This window comes from Coloeus monedula (assembly GCF_965178545.1).
Source record: "Coloeus monedula genome assembly, chromosome: 3".
Classification (NCBI taxonomy): Eukaryota; Metazoa; Chordata; class Aves; order Passeriformes; family Corvidae; genus Coloeus; species Coloeus monedula.
Window position 1 is genome coordinate 50,820,157 of NC_138783.1, and position 23,429 is coordinate 50,843,585.

General features: G+C 38.3%; 1 protein-coding gene across 4 annotated transcripts in view; it reads left to right on the forward strand.

The window, feature by feature from the left end:
* Nucleotides 1-230: 230 nt before the first annotated feature.
* NBEA (neurobeachin) overlaps nucleotides 231-23,429 on the forward strand; it is a gene marked incomplete at its 5' end in the record, with an annotated part of 466,147 nt that continues 442,948 nt past the window's right edge. For all 4 annotated transcript variants that reach the window (XM_082279412.1, XM_082279411.1, XM_082279414.1 and 1 more), the window contains one exon: nucleotides 231-515. In XM_082279412.1, the coding sequence (XP_082135538.1) occupies nucleotides 231-515 (285 nt within the window). The remainder of the gene's footprint in view (nucleotides 516-23,429) is intronic.

Genomic DNA, 23,429 nt, shown 5'->3' on the forward strand with positions numbered 1-23,429 from the left:
CGGCCTCGCGGCGGGGAGGCGGCCCCGGCCGGGCAGCCCTCGGCTAACGGGGCATCGGCGCCCATAATAATCCCTCATTATAGCGGAGCGGGGGAGCGGCTCCTGGGACAGTGCCTGCGCCTCGGGCCGGCTCCCTGCGGCCCCGCCGGGTGCGACTGCGGTGGATGCGCGGCTCGGCCCGGCCGGGCGGGGAGGCGGCGGCGGCAGGTGCCGGTAACGGCGGGGGGTAAATGGCGAGCGAGAAGCCGGTGTCGGGGCCGGACCCGCAGCCCGCGGGACTGATCTCCGTCGGGGCCGGTGGTGGTGGAGGCGGCGGCGGAGGCGGCAGCGGCAGCAGCGTCGCGGCGATGGGGGAGCTGAGGGCGTCGGGCTCCGGGTCCGTGGTGCTCCCCGCGGGGATGATTAACCCGTCGGTGCCGATCCGCAATATCCGGATGAAATTCGCCGTTCTCATCGGACTCATCCAGGTTGGGGAGGTCAGCAACCGGGACATCGTGGAGACGGTGCTGAACCTGGTAAGCGGCCGGGCACCCCGCCCCGGTGACGCCCCGGCGGGCACCGGCCCGCGCAGCCCACCTCCGCCCGAGGCTGCTCCCGCGCCCCTCCGCCCCTGTACCACCCGACAGGGACCTGCATCCTCCCAGCCCCCGTGTCCCTCCTACACGTACGGCCCTTCTCCAACCATCCTTCCTTCCCAAACTCCTCTCGTGCCTCTCTCTCCTCGTTAATGCCGCGACCTGCTCATCTCCTCGTCGTGCGTGTGACAGAAGCCCCCTCAGCGCTCCCTAAACTCCACGCAGGACCCTGCCTAGTACAGACAGGCCACTTCCCCTTCCCAGTGCCTCGTCCCGGCCGCCTCCTGCAGAATGTAGTGTGTGCAATTTACAGTGAGAAAAATAAGGAGATTAAGTAATTCGCAAATTCGTGTTATGGACACTGCCCTTTAACCTAGTAGCTTCCTCTTGGGAAGAGGAGTGGCATAAATGTAGTATCTGGTTTTAATTGAAAAACGTTAAAAAAACCCAGCCTGAGCTGGTATCTTTTCTTGGTGGCTGAAACATGTGAAGGGTTTAACCCTGTTAGATCAGAGCTAGTTGAGTATTTTTTGTGGAGGAAAGGGGAGGAGGGAGATTTTTGCAAGGATTTAATATGCTTAATATCTGTAATAAAGAGTTAGTTGTATTGCAGTATTGTATTGGGTTGCCTATGTCTTAATAAGCTGCCATGCTTTCCAAACGCATTCTTGTCTGCAAAGTAAGTGCTGTTGCTACTTTGGTCGAAGGTCTGTGTGTTGCAAAATACTATTGTACAGGGGTAAATAGCCGAAACAAGGAGAAAATGCTAAAATGTACCTCCTTAGTCAGCTGCTCACTTCATGGAGTGAAAGAGTTACTGCAGGACTGTATGACTTAATGTTTTTGCGCTACCTACACCAAAGCCTGAGGAATCCACAGAAGCCAAGCGAGTGCATCTAAAAATGAATCACTTTCAATTATGTGCAATTTGGTGCTGTTCCTGAATGCGAGATTTGCTGCAGCAAAGCTTTTGAAGCAGTTCAGTCAATGAAATACCCTCAAATTTTGCACATAGAATAGGATAGAAAAATGACTGCTCAAAACTGAATGGCAATTAATTGAAACTGCCTTTGTTTCAAATGAGTTTAATGCTTCTAACCTCCAATCATTTTATACAAAGTCATGTAAAGAATATATTTTGTTTCAAACACTTTAAAAAGATGTATTCTTCTGTTTGACAGTTATTTGCATTTGACCTAGCACAGACTGAGTGGAAAAGCTGCAGCATGCAGGGGAGGACGTAATTTGGTCAGATCATTTTAATATTTATGGCTTATCTGAACACACAGGGTTAAAACTGATAGTTTTATGAATATGTCAAAACAGTAATCTGGTATATTTCCCATTCCTCTCTACAAGCTGTTTGACAGCTTGAAATGTGACTTGTAAATTTTATTTTTGTTCTTTGTACAAGTGTGGTACAAGTCATCATAACTTCATCGGTTTATTACCCATTTCTTTAAAAGTAGCACTCAAAATAAGTGGATGACATGCAGTTATTTTATTAACTGGCTTTGTGTAGATCATGACAGATACAAAGATGTTTAATCCTTTTCTGGTTTTCTTTCTTCTTTCATTCTTACTGATATTTAAGCTCATTTTAATTCTGGTTGTTAGTGCACCAGCAACTGGATTAACATTGGCTTGTCTTTGGTGGAGAGGTTAAGAGTATGTTTTGGTATCTGTGTGGAGGACATCCATTGCTTGCATATAAGACAGACCTGCTAATTAGTTCCTGTTTCTGAAAACAATGTTTATATTTTAAAATAAACACAAGAGTGTTTAAACAGTTCTCTCAGCACTGGGAGACATATATGAATGTGAAACTGCTTGTGAGTCTGCTGCAGCAGCGATGCATCCTGGATCAGTCATTACTTAACAGATGGACTCTAATATACAACAGTCAGTATTCACAAAGCAGAGAGAGATTATATTGTGTCTGTAATTTTTTTTTCTCAAGGCAGTAAATGTTTCAAAATTATTTTTTTATATTTTAAACTTAATTTACTCACATGTGAAACAAACAGGGGATATGGCAGATACAAAGTAAAGCTGATGGCATATGCCTAAACTACTAAACATTGTCTGATTCTGTATTAAGGATTTCAGTAGCAACTTGAAATAAAGTGCAGTTTGCTATTTTAGCATTTTTCAGGGGGTGGCTGGGGGTAGAGAGAACTATTTAGTCTGGTATTTTTGTTGTTTTGTTTTCTTCAGTCTTTACCTGTACTACTCCTGAATGACTTTTGATGCAAATGTGATACTGACTGAACAGTGCTAAAGAGGTGATCTTGTTTTGATACATCAGTTGATATGTTAATTTTCTGAGAGAAATATAACCTATACTATGCCGTATTAGGTTGCTATAAGCCTTTTGGTAATAGCTTTTTAGTATAAGAATTCTGCATAGCTGAGATGTTTTATTATCAGAGAGAATCATAAGTTAAAGATGGAGATACTTTTTAAATTTTGTTATCTGAGATTATTGCTGTCTTTTGTGTAAAGCTTAAATAAGTCTGTTCATTCTTTCTGAATCTGCGTGGAAGCAGCAGTAAATGTCCGAGACAAAACTTTGATTTGCTGTGCCCTTGTCATGGAGGTCGTCACTCTTCTTTCCTGTTAAATTGTGCTTTTAGGGTTTCTCTTGAAAAGTTTTTTATCTTTGAATGTTTGTTTTGGTGGCCACACACTGTGATCTCTATTACTGCATTTGGACTTAATCATGTAGTGCCTTCTGATAATGATAGACATAGTGATTTATTGTATCTGTGAGGTGAGGAAGTGTATTTTTTGCAGTGCTGAAAATCTTTCTGGTCTAATATCTTGTTGGATTTTCAGCTTTTCCAAATTTTAACAGTGCACTTTCAGCTCAGACAGTATTTGTTCTTTGGCATGCCTTCATTGTTGTGAGATTGGTTGTTTCTCTTGATACTTCTCTTAGTGTTTCCTCAGAACTTGCTGTGTACAAAGTTCTGTTAAACTGGTGAACTTGTTTAATGGAGTATCACTTTGTAGAATATCTAGTATTACTTGTGTTATTTTTCATTGTTTAACATTATAGCGAAAGACATAATGAAGAGAGGGTTCAACCTTTTGTATGCCAATGCCTATGAAGGACTCAGTTATCCTTGGAAAGACCTGCTGGTGTTAGTACTGTGAAGGTCAGAAGATCTTAAGAATCTATGAGCTGAATGTTTTTTTAGAATGATTTTGTAGAATATTGTATTCTTTTTACATTTCTGCCTCGCTGTATCACATGCATTCTCCTGTGATGGTGCTTATTTTGGTTTTGGTCCGTGGGTTTAATATGAATTCCCAGGCTCAGCATGCTCTCTCTGAGATGTGTGTTCACTGACCCTTGTGTACTGCAAAGCACCAAACTGGAAAGGGCTTTCCTTAAAAACAGTGTAATCCTCTAATTGCTCTGAGGGATTTCTCTTTGGGGTATTTTGACACCAGTTCTGTGCTTCCATTGATGAGGAGACCTTTCCCCTTTGAACAGCTCTATTAGTTTTCTTAGGGTGCTGTCAAGGATGTTGTTATTGCATGGTAGATGTGCTTGTTGCCGTGACTGATGTTTAAAATAAAATTCTACCCCATGTGCTCCAGAAAATGTGATATTAAAGTGGAAGTGGGTCAGTCTATCTGTATTTTACTTTGTCTACTTTTGTTTATCTGATTTCCTAGTGCAGGGTTCCCACACATGATTTTAATATGTTTTCTTGAATACACCTTGACTGGTCTTTCCTTCCATTATTTTACTGACTTGCTTTCTCAATTCTTTGCTTTTCCAGTATTTTGGTGGTCTTGGGAATTTTTTCTTCTGTGTATGTTTTAACTGACTCTTGTTTGGCCATCTTTGATCAAACACAACTGTGTGAGTTGCATTGTTTCTTAGCTTTTAGGAACCTTTCTCTGTTCCAGTTTGAATTTCCTAGCATTTTTAATTTTGGGTTTTGTAGTGCTGATTCTATGGCAGTGCACAATAAGCAAGGTGAACAGGAAGCTGAATGATACTAAAAAGTTGTGACTGGTGCTGAAACATGCTGCTCATTTTGCCTGAGCGTCTTGAACAGATTATGTGATGCAGATTTGAACAGATTTCAGTCTGATACAGGTGTAGCTGACCAGGGTTCTCCTTGTGCAATCTGGAAAGCTTTTATGTATGTTTTGTCAGGCTAGAGAGTGCTTGTACGAAGTAGGTCAAACACCAGGCTTAGTTCAAAAAGTCTTTTTCTGTTCTTGTTGACTGCAGCCCACGCTTCTGCCTAGCTCTTCTCGTTTTCTTGGCTGTTCCATCCTACTTCAGTGTTAGTCACCCATCACAAGAGGTAAGCCATTTTTTAGTGCTCTGTCACATTGTCTACTCGTAGGAGTGGCGTTTGCAGCTTCAGAGCAAATGGGTTGAATTATGTGAGAGATCTACAGGCTTTCTGTAGTACTGGGCATAAGGAAAAATGTAAAGGGAGGCCTGTGGAAGAAAGATGGTTTTTATTTTTTTTTCCTTTGGTACTTCTTTTTTTCAGAGGTTGGTTGAGGGTCTTCTTAAGCTGTAGTTGACTTTGGTATTTGAGTTCTTTGAATCCATTTACAGTTTGGTTGCTGCACTGTCCCATAGCACAGTTCTGCTTTTATGTGGGGAGGAAGAAACACTTTTGTTCATTGGATGCAGTTGTAGTCTGAGAAAGTGTGGGCCTCCTGAGCTGTAGCCTCCATCATATGACTTCTGTTTTTCTTGTGGAACTAGCTTTGCAGGCTTGAGAATCTTACTGCATTTTCTTGGTGAAAGCCTTCTCATTTTGAGTATAATTCTCTGCTGGTAGATGGTACTAATCAAAAAAGTGGATTTTGGGGAATCTTTGAAGTTTGGATCTTTTGGGGGTTTTGTTTGTTTGCTTTTTGTTTAGGTAATTCTTAACTGAAGGTGGCAGTCCTTGTCCAAGTTACTGTCTGTCCCACTGGTCCTTTGGTCCCTGCTCATCTATCCAGCTAATCTGTGTTTGGACATTACTGTACAAGCTACCAGAGCCAGATGAAAAGAGAGTATCTAATGTGAGAGTTTGTCATAACATTCCATGGGCAGCTACTTTAGAGTACCATAGCTGTTGTCATCATTTAATGCTTCTGTGGAAAACTTAGTTTTGGTTACAGAAAATCCTTGGATGACTGAATGTTCATTTAATTATTTTAGTATAACTGATTTTTTGGGGGTTTTTTAATCTAATCTTTGGCAATAAGTGCTTATGGCTGAGAAGCTTTTTCAATCTTTGTATCAGTCGTAAAGCACTAATGGTATCTCAGCAGGTGGCTTGGAATCTGCTGGAGTTCTGTTATGAGGGGTTGATACATTTCTATAGGCGATAACTTTAAAAAATCTGTCTTGTTGAGCATGTAACTGAATGTTCCTTAATGCTTAACTCTGAATAGCTATTTTCTTCTTAGCTTTACATCTTACTTAACTTTACTTCTCACTTGTCTTTACAGGATTCAGTTCATGGATTATAAGGGAGGTGAATACTTAGAGGTTTTTTTATTTTTGTCACACTGAAGTAATAAAGTTGTGAGACTGGTATTGAAAAAACACCTGCAATCCACCACCTTTTCCCCTAGTCCCTCCTGAGACCCTACCTGTGTTTTATCCCTTTGCATCAAGCAAAGGGTTAGTACCTTTCTCTATCAGGATGCTATTTTTACAAAATTGTGACCTGATTCCCCATTTAATCCATGTGTTTTACAAGACTAAGTGTTTAGCTGTGTACTGGGTTATACACTAACCTTTCTCTCTACGCTCCTTATTTCTCCCCTCCCTGCTTTCAGATGAGTACTCATAGGGGTAGAACTTGGGGCCATGGCTCATAACATTGATGAGGCTGAGGTCTAAGAGGCTGTGGTGCAGTTTTTTCTTTCATGTTAATGCTTTTCAATGTCTTCACTCATACATCTTAAATATATGAATAACTGTCTATATTGCATCCTTAAAAAAACCCAAACAAAAACTAACACCTGAAACCTGCATAATCGTCTCTGAATTCCTACCAAAGTGTTTGTTCCCATTTTGCACTGTTTTGAATTTAGTCAAAGTGAGATGAAACCTGTGATTGGGTTAGTACCAAAACTGAATCTTTTCTGATAAATGCTGTGCACCGTATTAACTGAATGTTAACTTAATAAGCTATCTAAGCTATTTTGAATCAACCTCTTAGTCTTACCTGTTCATTACTTGGTTCTGCACCTTTTCCATTTTTTATTTTAGCCTGTCTCAGTAAATCTATTTCAGATTAATTTGTGTTGCTCTTCCATTAGTGTATGGTGTTTTACTGCACTTTACACAGAACAGTATCATTGTAGCTACCTCATTATATATTCAATGTGCCTGGTGGCCAGAGGGTCACTGTAGTAGTGTGTGTTCATGCTGATGAAGTTCCATTTATTTTTTAGTGAAATTTGATCATTAATTACCATTTGTTTTTATGGGAATACCCATTGTAGAGTTTTACTAATTCTTGCATGGACAGAACCTTTAAGCTTTCTTTAAGTCTGAATCAAATTTAGAACTTGCTTTTATAATCAGAGGCAGCAGATCTTTTGAAACATCAGTTTTGAATTTGATGACCTACCTTCCACATCTGTCTTGCAAGAGCTTGGCATAGATGTACTGTAATGATACAGTATCCAATATATGGTCATCAACATGAAGATAATGAACAATTAAAAAATATTTTATTTGTGGAGAGTCACATATTATTTCCTTAATGATAGAAACATCCGCTTCAACTATAGGATTGAGATGGATTTCAGCTGTTTGAACTGTAATTTCCTAACTTCCAATTTAAGAGGATTGTTAATGACATTAATATCTAAGAGAAAGATTACCTTTTGTTTCCAGTAGAGAAGCACCTTGACTTCTGATCAACCTACTGATTGTCTGCTAAAATTGCATTCCAGTAATTTTTACAGTTTAGCTTTTTTTGTACTTTTGACATAGATGGAAAATATTAACCTTTGGTAAATAAGTAAGTAGTTTTGGTGTTACTGAGGTTTATACCAGCAATGTCAATTTATTTATTTTAACACAACCCTATAATGTGACTACCCTGCTTTCCTTTAAAATTGGGTTGCATCACTGAAATCATTCCAACATAACAATTCACTGAAAGCTTGTACAAATGCGAGTACTGCTAATGCTGTTCAGCAGCTTACAAATGCTTGGCATCTGTCTTTGCAAAATGATGTTTCTTTCACTGCCCTTTTGTTTAAGAGTTGAAAGCCTTCTTTAACTATGCAGAATAAGTATTAAGTTTTGGAATTAGCTGAAAGTGAGATAGGGCAAAATATTCACTAACAAGTGAAGTTGTTATTCATATCATGCTTTTTGTTACCTCATGGCTTTTGTAGTACTGGGACAGTGTAGACAGGAGGATGGAAATACTCATTCTTTCAGCAGATTCTTCAAAACCAATGAGGCATTGTAATCAGTTTTATGTGATCTCACTTCTTTTTTTGCTTTTTAAGTCTTCATATTCTGTGATAAATACTAAATTACATGAAATTTTCCAACTTTTATTGAATTTTGATTGCCTGCTTTAAGAGTCACTGTAGCAGGTTTGAGATTTTTAAATTTTGTTTCATAAAAAGAAAATAGTTTGAATATTTATAAACACAAACATGAATTTGAAAACCTATCCTTTGATGAGAAAGAATCCCATACAAACCTGTTGCAACGGACTCTTACTACAGAGTTACAGAAAACAATAAAATATGCTTTCATTAAATATAGAATAGTAGCCATAAAATACACACTCAAGCTAGAAATGAACCAACTGAAGCCAAGCTGTTTTGTATTCTCATGCCTGACCAGTCAGAGTTTTTTCAGCAATATTTAATGTAGCTCACTGCATAAAAAAATATTTCTTGATTTAATTGGGAGCAAAAAATCTTCCTATGTCACTGTTAGTGTTAAAAACCTTTAATTAAAAAAAAAAAGGGGAAAAAGAGATTTGAAATCAGGGGTGCATTCCTGCTTAAAGTCGAATGTATGTTTCTATAGCTGGCAGAACAGGAAAGCTGCCTGCTCCTTCCAATAGGACACACACGTCAGAATGGACCTACAGAGCTATATCAGCTCCAGTTGCATAGGATCTTCATAATGGGAGCAAACATCAACTAGCAGATATGAGAATGCAGGGAGAATGAGCCTCCCAGGGGTCTGGAGAATGGACTTGGGGATTCAGCATCTTTGCTAAAGGACATTAACTGCATCTGTTTAATTGCAGGAATTGGAATGTTGAGAGAATGGGTAAAGAGTTTTTGCCTGAAAAGAGAAGAAAGCCTGTTTTATAGGAAAAAAATCAGCTTCATCCATCTTCAAAAAATAATTTTTATGTCAATAATGAAATTTAATGAGGGGCCTCTGAAAGCTGCATTTTTAGCTATGTTAAGTTATGGAATAAGGAAGGAGGTAAAGAACCTTACTAAGTTGTGTGTTATACTTTCAAAGCTGGTGGATTTTACTGTTTTCCTTTGAGGTTGAGAGTTCCAATGAGTGCTCGGCACCCCCTCTTTTCCTGCTGTTGTTCCAGCAAAATGAATTACCTGTTTTTCTAAATGGCAAGGTGTGTGCAGTATTTATGAGTCATATCTCTGATGGCTTCTTGGCTGTTAATAATTATCTACTGAATGGCTGAAACTTACAGAAACGTTGGAGTAAGACTGCATTGGATTGAATAAGGTCTTCCAAGCAATATGCTCAGGAGATGGGAGCTATTTCATTCTTCTGTTTCCTCTCAAGAGACTTGTGGAGCCCTTGCCTCGTGTTTTAGTTTCTGGGGTTCCAAAAATCTTTGCTACTGCTGCTTCTGTATCTTCAGCTATGGCATATATATCTTCAGAGCACCTGTAGAAGTCTGGTTTTTGTTTGTTTTGTTTTATGTAGCTTATTAGGTGATTTGAAAGACTTTTTTATCTGCTCTTGTTTCTCATGGAAATGTTGCAGTCTCCATTGCATCTTTTGATACCTTAGAGAGCACTGCGTGAATGCAGAAATAGACTTACAAGAAGACCTTGTTGGAGTTGAGTCGACTATCCAAGGCTGAAGTGAATTGAGTCCATCTGAAAAGAAACTTTGTCATACTATCCTGGGCTCTTACACACCACTGAGAAGAGTCTGGCTCCCTGGTGCCTACTCCCTGCCCACCTTACCCCCCACTACAAATGCACATTTATAAGATCTCTTCAAACCTTCTCTTCTTAAGGCTGAATAATCCCAGCTCCCTTCAGCCTTTCTTTGTATGTCAGATGTTCCAATTCCTTAATCATTCACACATTTATTATATATCTTTATTCTCCTTGTGCAGATGACAAAAAGTGGGAGGTGGGGTCTCGGAAGCCTTTTAATTATAGCAATCCTCTTCCTCATCTCACAGTATGAACTGCAATATCTACCACAAATAATCCAATGTAGCAATACTTAACTCAGCAAAGGACAATTTGCACCACATGCAGCCAAGAAAAAAACAGACCTTGGTGAGCCACAGCAGTGAGCATTTGCTTTTCATCCGTTGCGCCTGCTTGTTAATAGATAGTCTTGGATGAAACACAAACCAAGACTCTCTGCCAGTTCTGCAAATCACCATTATGGTTGTGTGTAAGCTTTATTTCTTGGATTTCAGAAATATAAAATGTAGCTACATTTGATATTTTGCTGAGAAAGTACAAAGTTAATGGCATAATACTGAGTTAATGAAACTTTGTGGCTCCTTACATATACTATAAATACTACCTTATTCAACAAATTAGTGTGAAATGAAATTAAACTAGAAGAGCTGTTAGCATAGTTTTCAAAGCTGTAGATGCTTGATATTAGTAGGAAAAATAAACATATAAAATTCAGTATAGAGCCAAGGTTGTTGAAATTCTGTATTGGGTTTGTCAAAAATAACAAATTCATTTCTTTATAGTCTCATATTTATAGATTAAATATTCAATAGCACTTTATGTACATATAACTGTAAGCAACTTAGAAACTGTAATATATGAAACAGATGATTGTGCAACAAAATTTTTATAGTTCATATTTCGTGAACAGAAAAGCATTTATTCAAAGTAACTTATACTATACAGTAATAAACACATTGTAACTAGAACAATGTGTAGGCTTAGTTGCTGGGAGGTAGTCAGTCTTTCACAGTTGATACAGTACAGTATTTGACATTTTAAATATAGTGCTCGCTGAATAGGAGCTGATACAGTCTTTAAAACGGATGGTTCTTCAGTGAAGTTGATAATTACAGGTATTTTCTAAAATCCAAAAGCAGGTTATTCCCAGTGCTCACAGTTGTGATAATTTCCCTTATTAGTATAAGGGTTTTTTTATACTTTCAAGGCCAGTTTGGATGGGGCTTTGAGCAACCTGGTCTAGTGGAAGGTGTTCCTGCCCGTAGTAGGGGGATTGGAATTAGATGATCTTCAAGGTCCCTTCAAATCCAAGCTGTTCTATGGTGATTCTATAACAAGGGAAAACGAACTATAGTAAAATAGTTTGTGTTTGTTTGCAGTTTTATTTCCTTAATAGAGTGTGATTAAATTATATTTAATAAGAAATTTGGATACACTCACTTATTTGCTTGTCTTGTCTCAGATAAAAAAGTAGTTTTCAAGTCTGTAATCCATTTTGTCACATGAAGTTGTAGTTTAACTTTCCCTTTTTCAGAAACCCAACAACTCAAACTAATGCAAACATGTTTCTAATGTATTTAGAGCCTGTAGTGTACCTAAGCACAATCAAGAAGGTTGGGAAAGGGGGGAAGCAGAAGTTTCAGCTGTGTGAGGCTGATAATTTTTAGGCTGTTGAAGCTGATGTTTTTCCAGCTGAGTCTCTTTTTTTTTTTTGACAGTATCAGAAATGTATCAGAATTACCCAAATTGTTAATTGTGTAGATGAAGTTTAGCTGTTGAGAAATGGTACCATTGAAAGGAAACTTTACATTAAAAAATAAAAACCTAACAGCATGAGTGGAAAATCCTATGTACAACAGGTTATCTTCTTTCAGTGATGCAGTATCCACCTAGATTTACAGAGACCTTGAAATGACTTGTTACATGATGTTTTATTAATTTTTGAGGTGTCTGAGGGAATTACCACCATCTGTTAATGCCAGAGACTAAGTCGACATGAGTTTCAAAATGCTTTGTGTTGAATTTTTTTAAGTAAGACCTCATTCTCTTAGAACTAAATGCAGTTAAGAGGTTTCAGAGTGTAAATAGAAAATAACCTTTTATAGTCCAGATTTAAGCTCTTGGATCATTTGTCGTAGCTTTGGTTTATGGTCCTAGCCTGTCCTCTGAAATTAGGATGGCTGCAAGTACTTGTAATGGAGCTTTCCTCATGCAGGAGTTAGGACATAACTGGCTTTTCAACTTGATTTACGTCAGCAGAGCTCTGTTTTAGCCAGAAGTTACTTCACTCTGAAAAGAAAGCAGCACATACAATGTATTTTATCCTGGCCGAGATCAATCCTGAATGTGTCTTGTACCAAAAATCTGGTATTATCCAGAAGTGCAGAAAAAAGCCAGTCGAAGTCTAGAAGTGTCATTACAATCTAAATCCTTTCTGGAGGTCAGAGAAATCTTGGGAGCACCTTGTTTAAATTATTACTTCAAAACTCCTCTCTCATATGCTCTTTGTGGAGTTATAGTAGATTTTAGGCCTTCCTTAGTAAGAAGCTGATGAAGCCACCTGAACATTTTTGAGCATGAGCATTGGGTTGTTTTTGCTTAAGCAGTACATCTGAACTCGCTGTGTATGTTTGTTGCATTAGTTTTTGAAAAATCATGGGTTTAAAAATTCTCTTGCGTATACATTCTGTAGAGCATGAATGGTTGAGGACATCACATACTTCATAGTAGAAGCAGGACATGGCACAGCTGCAGCTGACAGTACAGCCAACATGAATTTTGATTTAAAATTCCTTTAAGAAATCCTGAAGATTGCCTGGGAGATAGGGAGATTTGTGGTCTAAAAGCAATCCTAACTTCAGAAGAACTCTTTGGCATTTCTATTTATTTAGAAAATGGAAATCCAACTAAATAATCTATACTTAGTGTAGCAAAATGAGATCTTTAAAACACTATAATGAAAGGCTACTCGAGCATTATTAAAAATTAATACAGCCAAGAGAGTTATTGAGAAAAGTAGCATTTAGCAGTAATTGTTAATACATTTTGGTACTGCTATATGGTAAGTAGCTTCCAGCTCCATAGTCTGTGTTCTGTTTCCCCTGTAATATTTCATTATTTTTCAATGGTCTTTTTCTTCTCATATATTTTTAAGTTAAGAATAATCATTCCAGATCAATAGGTTTGTACTGTGACTGAAAACAAAGACTTGCCTGAAGTCTTTTATTGTATAAGCATCAAAATTAGCTGTAGAAGGAAAATACTTTAAGTAATAAAACTGATCTTTGGGGAGTAGAATGTCAAATTAAAAATATATTATGATGCTTCATGGGGATAGTGTCTGGGATAATGCTCAGTTTTTGAAGGTGTGGGGTTTGGGGATTGGAGTGGTATAATCGTGGTCTCAGAGGATGTAGTGAGTTTATGTGTTCAGGCTTTGGTAGTGCGGGGGCTACAGGGATGGTTTCTGTGAGAACCTTCGAGAAGCTTCTCCTATGTCTGATAGAGCTGGTGCCAGCCAGCTCCAAGACAGACCCACTGCTAGCCATCAGTGATGGTGGCAGTGACTGTGGGCAACAGATTCAAGTTACTGCAGAGCAGCAATTGCAGCTGGAGAGAGGAGTGAGAATACGTGAGCGGAACAGCCCCGTACACAGCAAGGTCAGTGAAAGAAGAGAGAGAGGAAATGCTCTAGGTGCTGGAGCAGAGATTCCCTTGCAGCCCGTGGTGCAGACCATGGTGTGGCAGCTGTTCCTCTGCAGCCCATGGAGGTCCATGAGGGAGCAGAGATCGACCTGCAGCCTGTGGAGATCCAGGAAGCAGAGGGATGCCTAAAGGGGCAGTGGCCCCATGGAAAGCCTGTGTTGGAGCAGGTTTTCTGGCATGACTTGTGAACTCATGGAGGACCTGTGCTGCAGCAGTCTATTCCTGAAGGACTGCACCCTGTGGAAGGGACCCATGCTGGAGCAGTTTTTGTAAGAACTGTAGCTTGTAGAAGGGACCCATGTTGGAGAAGATCATGGAGGAATGTGTCCCATGGGAGGGACACTGTGCTGGAGCATGGGAGCATAACAAGGAGGAAGAAGTGATGGAGACAATGTGAAATGGACAAATGACAGCCCCCATTCCTTGTGGCTCTTCATTATTTGGGGGAAGGAAGGAGAAAATTTGGGAGTGAAGTTGAGCTTGGAAAAAAGGGAGAGGGATGGAGGGACAGTGTTTTAAGGTTTTATTTTATTTATAATTTTCTTACTCTTGATTTTTAATAAATTTGTTTTCTCAAGTCATGCCTGTTTTTCCCATGATAGTAATTTCTGAGTGATCTCTTCTCTGTTCTGGCTCTTATCTTGACCCATGAGACTTTTGTTGTGTTTTTTTCCCCATGTCCAGCCAAGGAGGGCAGTGCTAGAGTGCCTTGGTGGGCAGCAGGTATGAGGAGCTACACATGTAGCTTAAATACTTTCATTTGTAGTTGTAAAGAGAATTAGAATTCTGTGCAGGGATTGATTGTTATACACTACTATTAATTTGTCTGTATTTTGACAAACAGCTACTTTTCAGCTTTTGAATTGTGGACTTTCTTAATTGCACTGGTGTTTGCAGTGGTGAGGTATAAATAAAAAAGGTGATTGATACTTTTGAGTGATGAATAACACGTAGCTATGCATAGTGGCAGTGGTAGGTGCATTGCCATTTGTGGTACCCCGATAGATTCTGACTAGTTATGAGAACAGGCGGTGGCACGCAGCTCTTCAGTAACTCCACTGCTACCTCTGGAAAGTCTTGTTTGACAGAGAGGAATCAGCTTGTTCTCTTACGCAGGTTGCTAATATCTCTCTTCATACATGTGAAGCTATTCGGAGACTTCTTGGAGGACAGTGATACCAGTAAACAGTTTGTATTAAATTTTTTGTGTTATTGATTCCACATTCCACTCCATGTGATGTGGATGAAAGTGCTTACATTTGATGCTCTATAGCTTTTATTTACGCATCTTGGGATTATTTCCTATTAACTAGCACCCCTATTATGACACATCTGCTGGAAATGCAAGCCCAGCTTTCACATGGAAGGCTCAGAACTTGCGGTTTGTAGGATTTGTATCCTATAGCTACATTGTGCTTTTAAAGCCTCTAGCTGAACAGAAAGAAGACTGTTATCTGTTCTTATTGTGATAAGTTCATAATGGGTGACATGTTTTACCCTGGCTTGTAATACTACAATTAAGTGTGTTAAAGAGGAAATTAAATGTTTTCAAGTCTTAACAGACAGTTACTGCTGTTTAAAACTCTGTTTTTAGAAAACTGTCATTTATTTGTTTTGTTGGTAAACTGGTAAGCTACAATTTAAATTTAACAAACAAATGGACGGGAATTTTGTAAGTTTGTTAGTTCGGGATATATTCAAAATGCACCCAACTAATTTTAAGTTAAGCATTACACTGCCATGGCGCAGTACTAGGGGATCTGTATTTTAAAGAGGAAGGCTGGAAGTTTTTTTCTTTTTTCATGGAAGAAAAGCTCAGGGTCATGTTTGAATGCCTTCCTTCTTATCACTGTCAAATAGTATCTTCTGTTTTGGTTCACTGCCAGAGTCTAGTATATATGTGTGTGTTCTACCTGGAAACATTTGATTGCCTTTATCTGTATTTGGTAGTTACACTGTGGATGCTTACATGAGATTTTCTTTGTGTAGGTGAGATTAACATTGTTTAATTTTGTGTGCTTTTAAAATCGCAGAGACATTCCTTTTTCCTTGTACAGGACCAGTTAAGATTTTCACAGACGTCTGGCACGTTTAATTGCAAACTACCATTTAACTGCACACACATTGTTTAGTTGGATCGTATTTTCTATGTTAAAAATTCATGGCAAGAAAATGGATTGTCTAGTGAGCATCAGTAAATTGTAAATAAAAGTATTTGGAGGCACTTCTATGGTATGAAAACAGTATTAATGTAGATGTTGTTATGCAGTTTTGAATCATAGGAGTCTAAAGTCTTAAGAGATGAACTGTGACCGTTGGTTAAAAGGATAAAAAAAATAGTCTTGGATCAATTACAAAATGTTAAATCACGACTCACAGAACAATTTAAAATGGAAGACCTCTTATCATTGGTGGTCAGAACTGAGGAGGCATGTATTCAGCTGTAGGCTTTGAGGGAGGGCATGATGGAACACATGCAGATCTAAAAATTTAGTACCTTCCAAATACTGTGGGTTTATTTTGGTTTTTTGTTCACATACTTAAAAATATTTGGATTTACTTTCAAAAACGTGAAGAGGTTGCTTGTTTTTAAAAAATGTGGTATTATTTGATTTCTTGTTCTCAGCAAGTGGTTCTTCTTGGTTGGCTGCGTTGGTGACACATTACTTAGAGGTGAAGAAAATTTGCTCCTTTGAGAGGAAAAGGCTCTACAGAACTGCTTACAGTCAAAAGTAACTAAAGAAGTTAAATATCTGTCCTAAATAAGATAAAACTGTATTAAAAAAGGGACATACCTGTTTAGTGAGGTACTGTTAGTTGTTCTAGACATTTACTGGCCAGTGATTTCTTTATCATTGTTCACCTAGTTGGACTTTACTTTCTTCAGAATGGAAATTTGAAATAACTCACTTTTTAAGTACTTTCCCATCTTCACTGTTTAAATAAGGTAGCATTTTTAAAGTCTCCTTTTGATCTTCAATAGTAATGTTTGGTATAATCCTTGTTATAAGTATTTCAAACAGTGGTTTATGGCTTCGCTTTCAAATTAAGTAAAAATTGAATTTTCATGAAAAACAAGTATTGAAGATGCTTTTCAATGACTCTTTGTGGAATATGGGGTAGATATTATTATCAGAGGAAAGAGAAACTAAGTATCCGATGCAAGCTTTCAGTCTTTTTTTTTTTTTTGTCTTTGGAGGCCCATTCAGTTCAGTTTCCATAGATTCACTATTACAGTTTAGCAGTAGTTAAAATGATTTTTATTTTTTTTCAAAATTCTAATTTTAAATCATTCTTCAAAGTCAGTATCATTGCTTATTGAATGAAAGTAGGAGGAGAGAGCAGTGCTTGTGACCCTTTGGAGGACTATGTGGGGAATTGTGTTATTGTTGTTTCAGTCACTTAAGCCTATTAGCTAGGATTTGCAAATCTGCTGTGTTTCTGAAATACCTGCTCAGTCAGAAGATGAAGGGGGTATCTCTCATCTGAGCCTCCTGTGTCTTGTGAAATGGAGTTTGTGCTAGGTACCTTTCTTTTCTAAACTTGCTCAAAACCTGGGACGGGCTGCATGGGTTCCAGATTCAAGCATGAGTTGTGCTTATGGGTGGTGGTTGTCATCAGATTGAGATGCTTCTCAGGCTGTGAACTGTATTAAGGTTGGCTGTGTTGAAGCTTTCCAACATGAGCTCTTCCTTGATCTGCTGTGCTCTCTTTCCCCACACCCCTTCCATGCCGGGATAGTAAGTTGCTTACATTTCTAAGTAGGTTGTACCTCCATGGGATCTGAACTTGACAGTCAGTAGATTATTGACAATCCATTTGTTGTTTCACCTTTTCAGAGAACTACTGTCTCCACTGGAAAAATTCCTAGCTTTAATAGCAGGTTACCATTAGGCTGGCTTTTTCTTCAGTAAAAATGGAATATCGGGTCACTCATTCACAATGAGGGTCATGACTGAATTTCTCCCCAGATGAGCTTAATTTATTTCTGTTTTGTTCACTGCCTGTCAGAGGCATTAATCTGGATTCTGGATCCAGGGAAATCACCTTCTTGCTGCAACAAACCAAGGTGTTGAAATTACCATGTGTTTTTAAAGATGTAGCTATCTTTGTCTAGAAGATACCAAAATTGTGTTCTGTTGTGACAGACTTTATATAAAGCCATGAAAATGGATTCTGTTTAAAGTTGTAAAATTTTCCTTATTGGACATCAAAAGGTTGCTACCTGGAGGTTTTTTATCATTTCTATCAAGCTGTGTGCAGTCAAAAAATGCCTGATAACAATGCTTTTTTGACAGAGCAGTTTTAAAATAACTTTTCGCATGCATTCTGAAAGATACTTCCAGTGAAATCATAAGATACTGCACAAGGATTGCTATTTCACTTGGAACAAGTGTTGTTTGTGCCTTACAGATTTAAAAATAAATAATTAAGACTTTAAAAAGTTGTTCTTTTGAATATCTTAGTATATGGGTGTCAAGTTGGGAAATTCAGAATTCCTTCTATGAAACCTCCAGCATGACAAGATCCAAGATATTTTCTGAATTAATTTTAATTGTTAATTTTTTAAATTCTACTGAATTAACTTAGTCCTTTGGCTGATGCAGATGAGCTACTGGAAACACAGTGATGTGATAGTATTAGTGGAAGAGTGCTGGATATGTAAGGATCCTACAAGTCTTTGTTGCTACTTAGCTGTGGCTAGGCTTTGATTGCTTCTTTGGAACAGAGTTGTCTTGTTTTTCAGATAACCTCTATCAGAAAGAGAAAAGATCCCACATTAGCTATCAGTGCTGGCACCGGGGACTTGGAAGACCACCGCAAGTGTCCACATGATATGCATTTTGGAGGAAGTTACTTCAGACTAATTTTAGCCTGGTCCTGTTAGCAACTATGACATATTTTATTGTTGAAGACCTGGAGTTCCTCAGGTTGATTTTTGTGACTACTCCTGGAGTGCATCTTCTATTTAGTCATCTAAAATATGATTTGTGCGCTCTAAGTTCACATTGTGATATGAAGATGAAGGCAGCTTAATAAAGCAAAGGCTGCATGTGGAAGGAAAGGAAAATAGAAAATTTATTCTCTATTTCCCATCAGCAGGCAGTATCCTGCCGCTTCCTGGGAAGCAGCACATGTAACAGCGGGTCTGGAAGGCCAACATCATTATAACAGAGGCCCCCCTCCTCCTTTCTCATAGGTTTAATTGCTGAACTGTTGTAATATGGTATGGAATATCCCTTTGGACAGTTTGGGTCAGCTGTCCTGACTGTGTCCCCTCCCAAGATCTTGCCTATCCCCAGCTCACTGGCTGTTGGGGTGGTGAGGGGGAAAAATGCTGGAGAGACAACCTTGGTGCTGTGCCAGCTCTTCCCAGCAGTAGCCAAAACACTGGCATATTATCAGCACCTTTGTAGCTACAGAGTGCAGCACTGTGAGGGCTGCTTAGGGGAAAATTAACTTCCTCTCAGCCAGACCCAACACATCATTTTATATCGTAGAATTGTTAATGTTGGAAGAGACCACTGGAGGTCATCTCATCCAGCTCTTCAGCCCTGGCAGGGTCCCCTAGAGCATGATACTCAGGACTGTGTCCAGATGGCTTTTGAATACCTCCAGGGAAGGAGACTTTACAATCTCTCTGTGCAGCCTGTTCTAGTGCTCTGCCACCCTCACAGTAAAGAAGTTTTTCCTTGTGTTCAGGTAGAACTCTATCTATTTCAGTTTTTTTGTGTATTGCTCTCATCTCCTGTGTGTAACTTCATGTGCATGGTCTTCTGCAGTCTTCCTCAGGAAGTGCTGACTGAGACAGCTGTCTGAAGTAAGGTTTGTGTGAGTGTGAGCGTGCTTTGCTGTGCATCTAAACCCATGCATTAGAGTCTGCTACAAGAAAACAAATGGTAGGAAATTGGTGCTGCCTTTACCAAATGAAATTTGTATGTGCTTTGGAAAACTAAGTAGCCCGAGTCTGTCAGTACAACTGTTAATTCCTCAACAGTGTGTCTCTTTTCACTGCAGATCTTATCTTGTTATTTTGAGCTGTGAACATCTCCTTTCACAGGACAGTCTTGATTTTTTTCATTAAAAAATATTGGCTTAGAAGTCATTGTTTATGCCAAATTGCACTAAAGACCCATCTATCCCACTGCATTTTTTTTTCAAGAGTGGGTGCATTGGTAAGAGTTAAAGAGCAGGGAGAGCTTGTAATAAGGACCTTTCCTGTTGCTGCTCTGACTGCTAGCAATACATAGCTCTGAGACTTTTTATTGGCCACCTTTGTACCGGCATTTGTTGATGCATTTATTCTTCCTTCCTTCACTGAAATATTTTGCTGCTTTAGAACATATATAAAATGTGTTTTAGCCTGTATAAAATATGTTTAGCATGTTTTTAGTGGGAAGGAATTAAAAACATGCTTGTGTAGCATTTCTTTTAAAACCTACCTTTTCCACTTTTATGTGATATGCCTTAGCTCTTATGTTTCAAGAGCTATTGATTTTTGACTGGACCTCCCATTATTTAAGGGTCTCTCATTTTCTTTTCTTCAGATGCCTTCTTCAAGCCAAGGAGTCCTGATTTACTTAGTTCTTGTAGTAGACTACTCCGTATTTTAACAGAAAAACAATAGAAGTGCTGAATTGAAAAATGTTTTACATCCAGCATTTCAGTTCTGAACTGGAGTGAAAAGTGTTTTCTAGAATTATACCTTTCAGTCTTAGCTACTGTTTGGGTTTTGGGTTTCTTATTCATGAGCTTTCTGGAACAGATTGAAGTCATAATCCCCAAGTTTTAAATCCCCTAGTTTTGAAAATATTCTGTTTTGTCCTCTGCGTTGTGTTTCCCCCACTGCTTCCTGCTTAAGTGTGTGATACATGGAACAAATCCCTGTTTGTTTGGTTTACTTTCTCCTTCTGTCTTACTGGCCCTGCTGACACTGGATAGATCTTTTTGTCACAAATGATTGCAGTAATGATGTAGGGATGCAAGAGAGAGTATTTTACTAGAACTAAATTTTATAACTGTTCAGTTTTTTAGTGGAAAGAGAATACTGTGGAAATTTGCAAAGGCCATTACTAAAATTAAATTGGAAGACTTGTGCAAGCCAGATATGGATTACATTGGTTACTTACAGGTAGCTAAGATTGTTGCTACAGTGACATCCCTGTAATTTAGTAGTGGCACTACATTAATTCTTTTGGCTGGATTTAGCTACCTGTAACTTTGTTACCGTGACACTGTTTATCAGATGATACTGAACTTTGGTAGTTTATCAGAAGTTTTCATTTAAGTGATCTTCTTTTCCTGATGTTTGTATAGCAATCACTATTAGAAAGTAAGATAAAACTCCTTTCTTGGCCTTGTACAGGGCATAAGGATCTATATATTCAATTAGCAATTCACAGTAGGCTTATTTTTTTTATTCTAAAATGTTAAAATACTTTAAATGTTGGATTGCCTATTCTTTTCTATGACTCTGTTGTAAAGAAGCGCAGAGGTACTAGCATGTTGTTTCTGGTCTTTTTAAACAACAGCTCAAGATGCTGCTATTTTTTCATATTCCCTTGGTTCCTGGCAGGGCAGGAGAATTTAAAAGAAGATTAGCGTTTGTTAAATCTTTAGTATTTCTCATAGCAGCTTCTTAATTTTTGTTTGTTTGTTTTTTAAAGTAATTTACACTGATGAAGGAGAGATATGGCTTTTTTTGCCTAGATACATCAAATTGCCAGGTTTTAATGGTTTGGTCTTGAGTATAGAAAAAATGTGGCCATTTTTCAGTGCCTTTAGTTTGCAAGTAGATCTGGTGAGATGGTTGTATAACTCTTCACTAGTTTAGCTTCTCCTAAGTTGGGGCACTTTTTTTAATCTTGTTGGTTTAATTGTTTGTAATAGCCTAACCTGCTTTTATGAACAACTTGCAAAATTTACTGTGTTTTTTAACACTTCTAGACTAATCCTGCTACTAAGCAGTGTCTTAACGTGGGTATTAACTGATCAGTGCTCACAGTGATGTCACCAATTAAGATGTATTTAGCTTGCACTTACCATGTAACAGAATAGGGAAATACCATAGTTTTCTATATTTCAGCAAAACCTAAACGTAGCAGAATAAAAAACAAAACTACCATCCTGTAAAAGAGAAGATGGTGTCTCTTGTCCTGTGATGAAAGCCCTCTGCTGAGGGGGTTGTGGAATGAGTAATTAAAGATACTGTGGAGTAGTTGGTCTTTTTCTGGAGTCGAGTCATACACCTGTTACTGGATTGTGAGATTGTGTAGTTTGAAGCATATCAAGCACTGCATCATGGATTCCCTGACAGACCTTTTACTGAGACTCTGATAACTTGCGAATGTGTCATCAGGGGAGGGTAAAATGAAGCTGGAGAGTTGGTGACGGTTAGAGTATGTAATAGTTACCACATCTGAGGCTGTCATCCCTACAGATGTACTTCATAGCCTTTCAAAGAAGAGAAGCGATGGAGAAGGACTCTTATATAAATAGGAAAATGCCTGAGTTAGAATCTTTCTTTCAGTTGACCTTAGAAAAGCTTATTTTTCCATTTCCCTTGTCGCAAGAGATTAGTCATGTAGTTAGGAACCAAATTAGATCTCTCAAATTTGGTGATGCACATATTTTCCTAATCAGCTAGTGATTAATTTTCATTTAATCTGAGATCTGTTGTTGCATAGTCAACATTGCCTCTCTTCTTGTGGTATAGTTAGTGATACTGACATATTCAAATCAAATCTGGGATTTGAACTTTGTTGTTTTCTTCTTAGAGCTTTACAACAGTTCTGGATTTTTTTAACCCAGACTTTTCTGTTGAAGTCTATTTTTGATTGGCTATGCAAATTGTACTGGTTTTGCTGAGCAATTTTGTTATACTTGATATAAAATGTATCTTTCATTTTCTAATAGAAAAGCTATGAATATATATGATTTCAGACTCTGTTTAGAATAAAATCAGTGGAATGTCAAGTTTGTTATTTTGCATCTTTAGGCATTGTGCATATTTTTGCATTGTGCATCTGTCTCCTGGGTACTCTTCCTTGTTACAGGACAGTTGCCTAGTTAAAATCAGTGGGTTTATTCTTGGTTTATTTTTGGACCCAGATGCAGTCATTTATGGGTGGGTGGGTGGGTTTTTCTTGTTTGTTTGTTTGTTTCTTTTAGCTTTGCATAAATAATAAAATTTTTATTGCAAAATAACTCTGTTTTGGCAAAAAGAAATTTTTTCCTCTTATTTTCATGAGGGTTCAAGCCCAGAGTTACTAACAGTGATATCCATCTTTAGAGACTGAAGACTATATCAACTGGAAGTCAGTTTCATTTATTACATTATCCTTAGAAGTCATAATGCTTTTAAAAATATATAAGTAATAGTCTATTCTTGCATCTTTTAAAAAACTGCCATTTTCTAATGTGTGAATCTGAGTAATGGCTTTTGAGCATGAGTAATGGATTTGTACAGTTAATTGTTGTAAAAGCTGTAACTTGTACTGCTTTATAAAATAACTTTTGGGTACCAAAAGCCAAAAAGAAGTAGGATATGCAATGTATTCTTATGGTAGTTTTATGGGAAAAAACCACTCTGTTTTTAAACAACAAAAAGTTTTAAAGCCTTGTCTTTAATTGTTTGTCTATTCTGCATTGAGTACCTAGCCTCAGGCTTGTATTTTGTTCTCTGCTTCAGTGATGTTATAATTGAGCATGTCTAAGGAGACTGATGGAGATATTAATTAGGAGTGATTCCTAAAAGAAAGTATTGAACACTGGAGGGCAACATTACTGTTTGCTGGAAGCAGTCAACCTCTGCATGTTGGAGAAGCTGTGTTCACATTCAGTGCTCTATGCTGGCTACTTTTCTATTTCTTGCCCTGTTTTAGAGGTTTTCATGTGTAAGTTAGAATTAATGTGACTGTTGGAGCTGATTGTTAATGTGGCCTTTGCTTTGCTGTTTCCTGCAGCATAGTGATT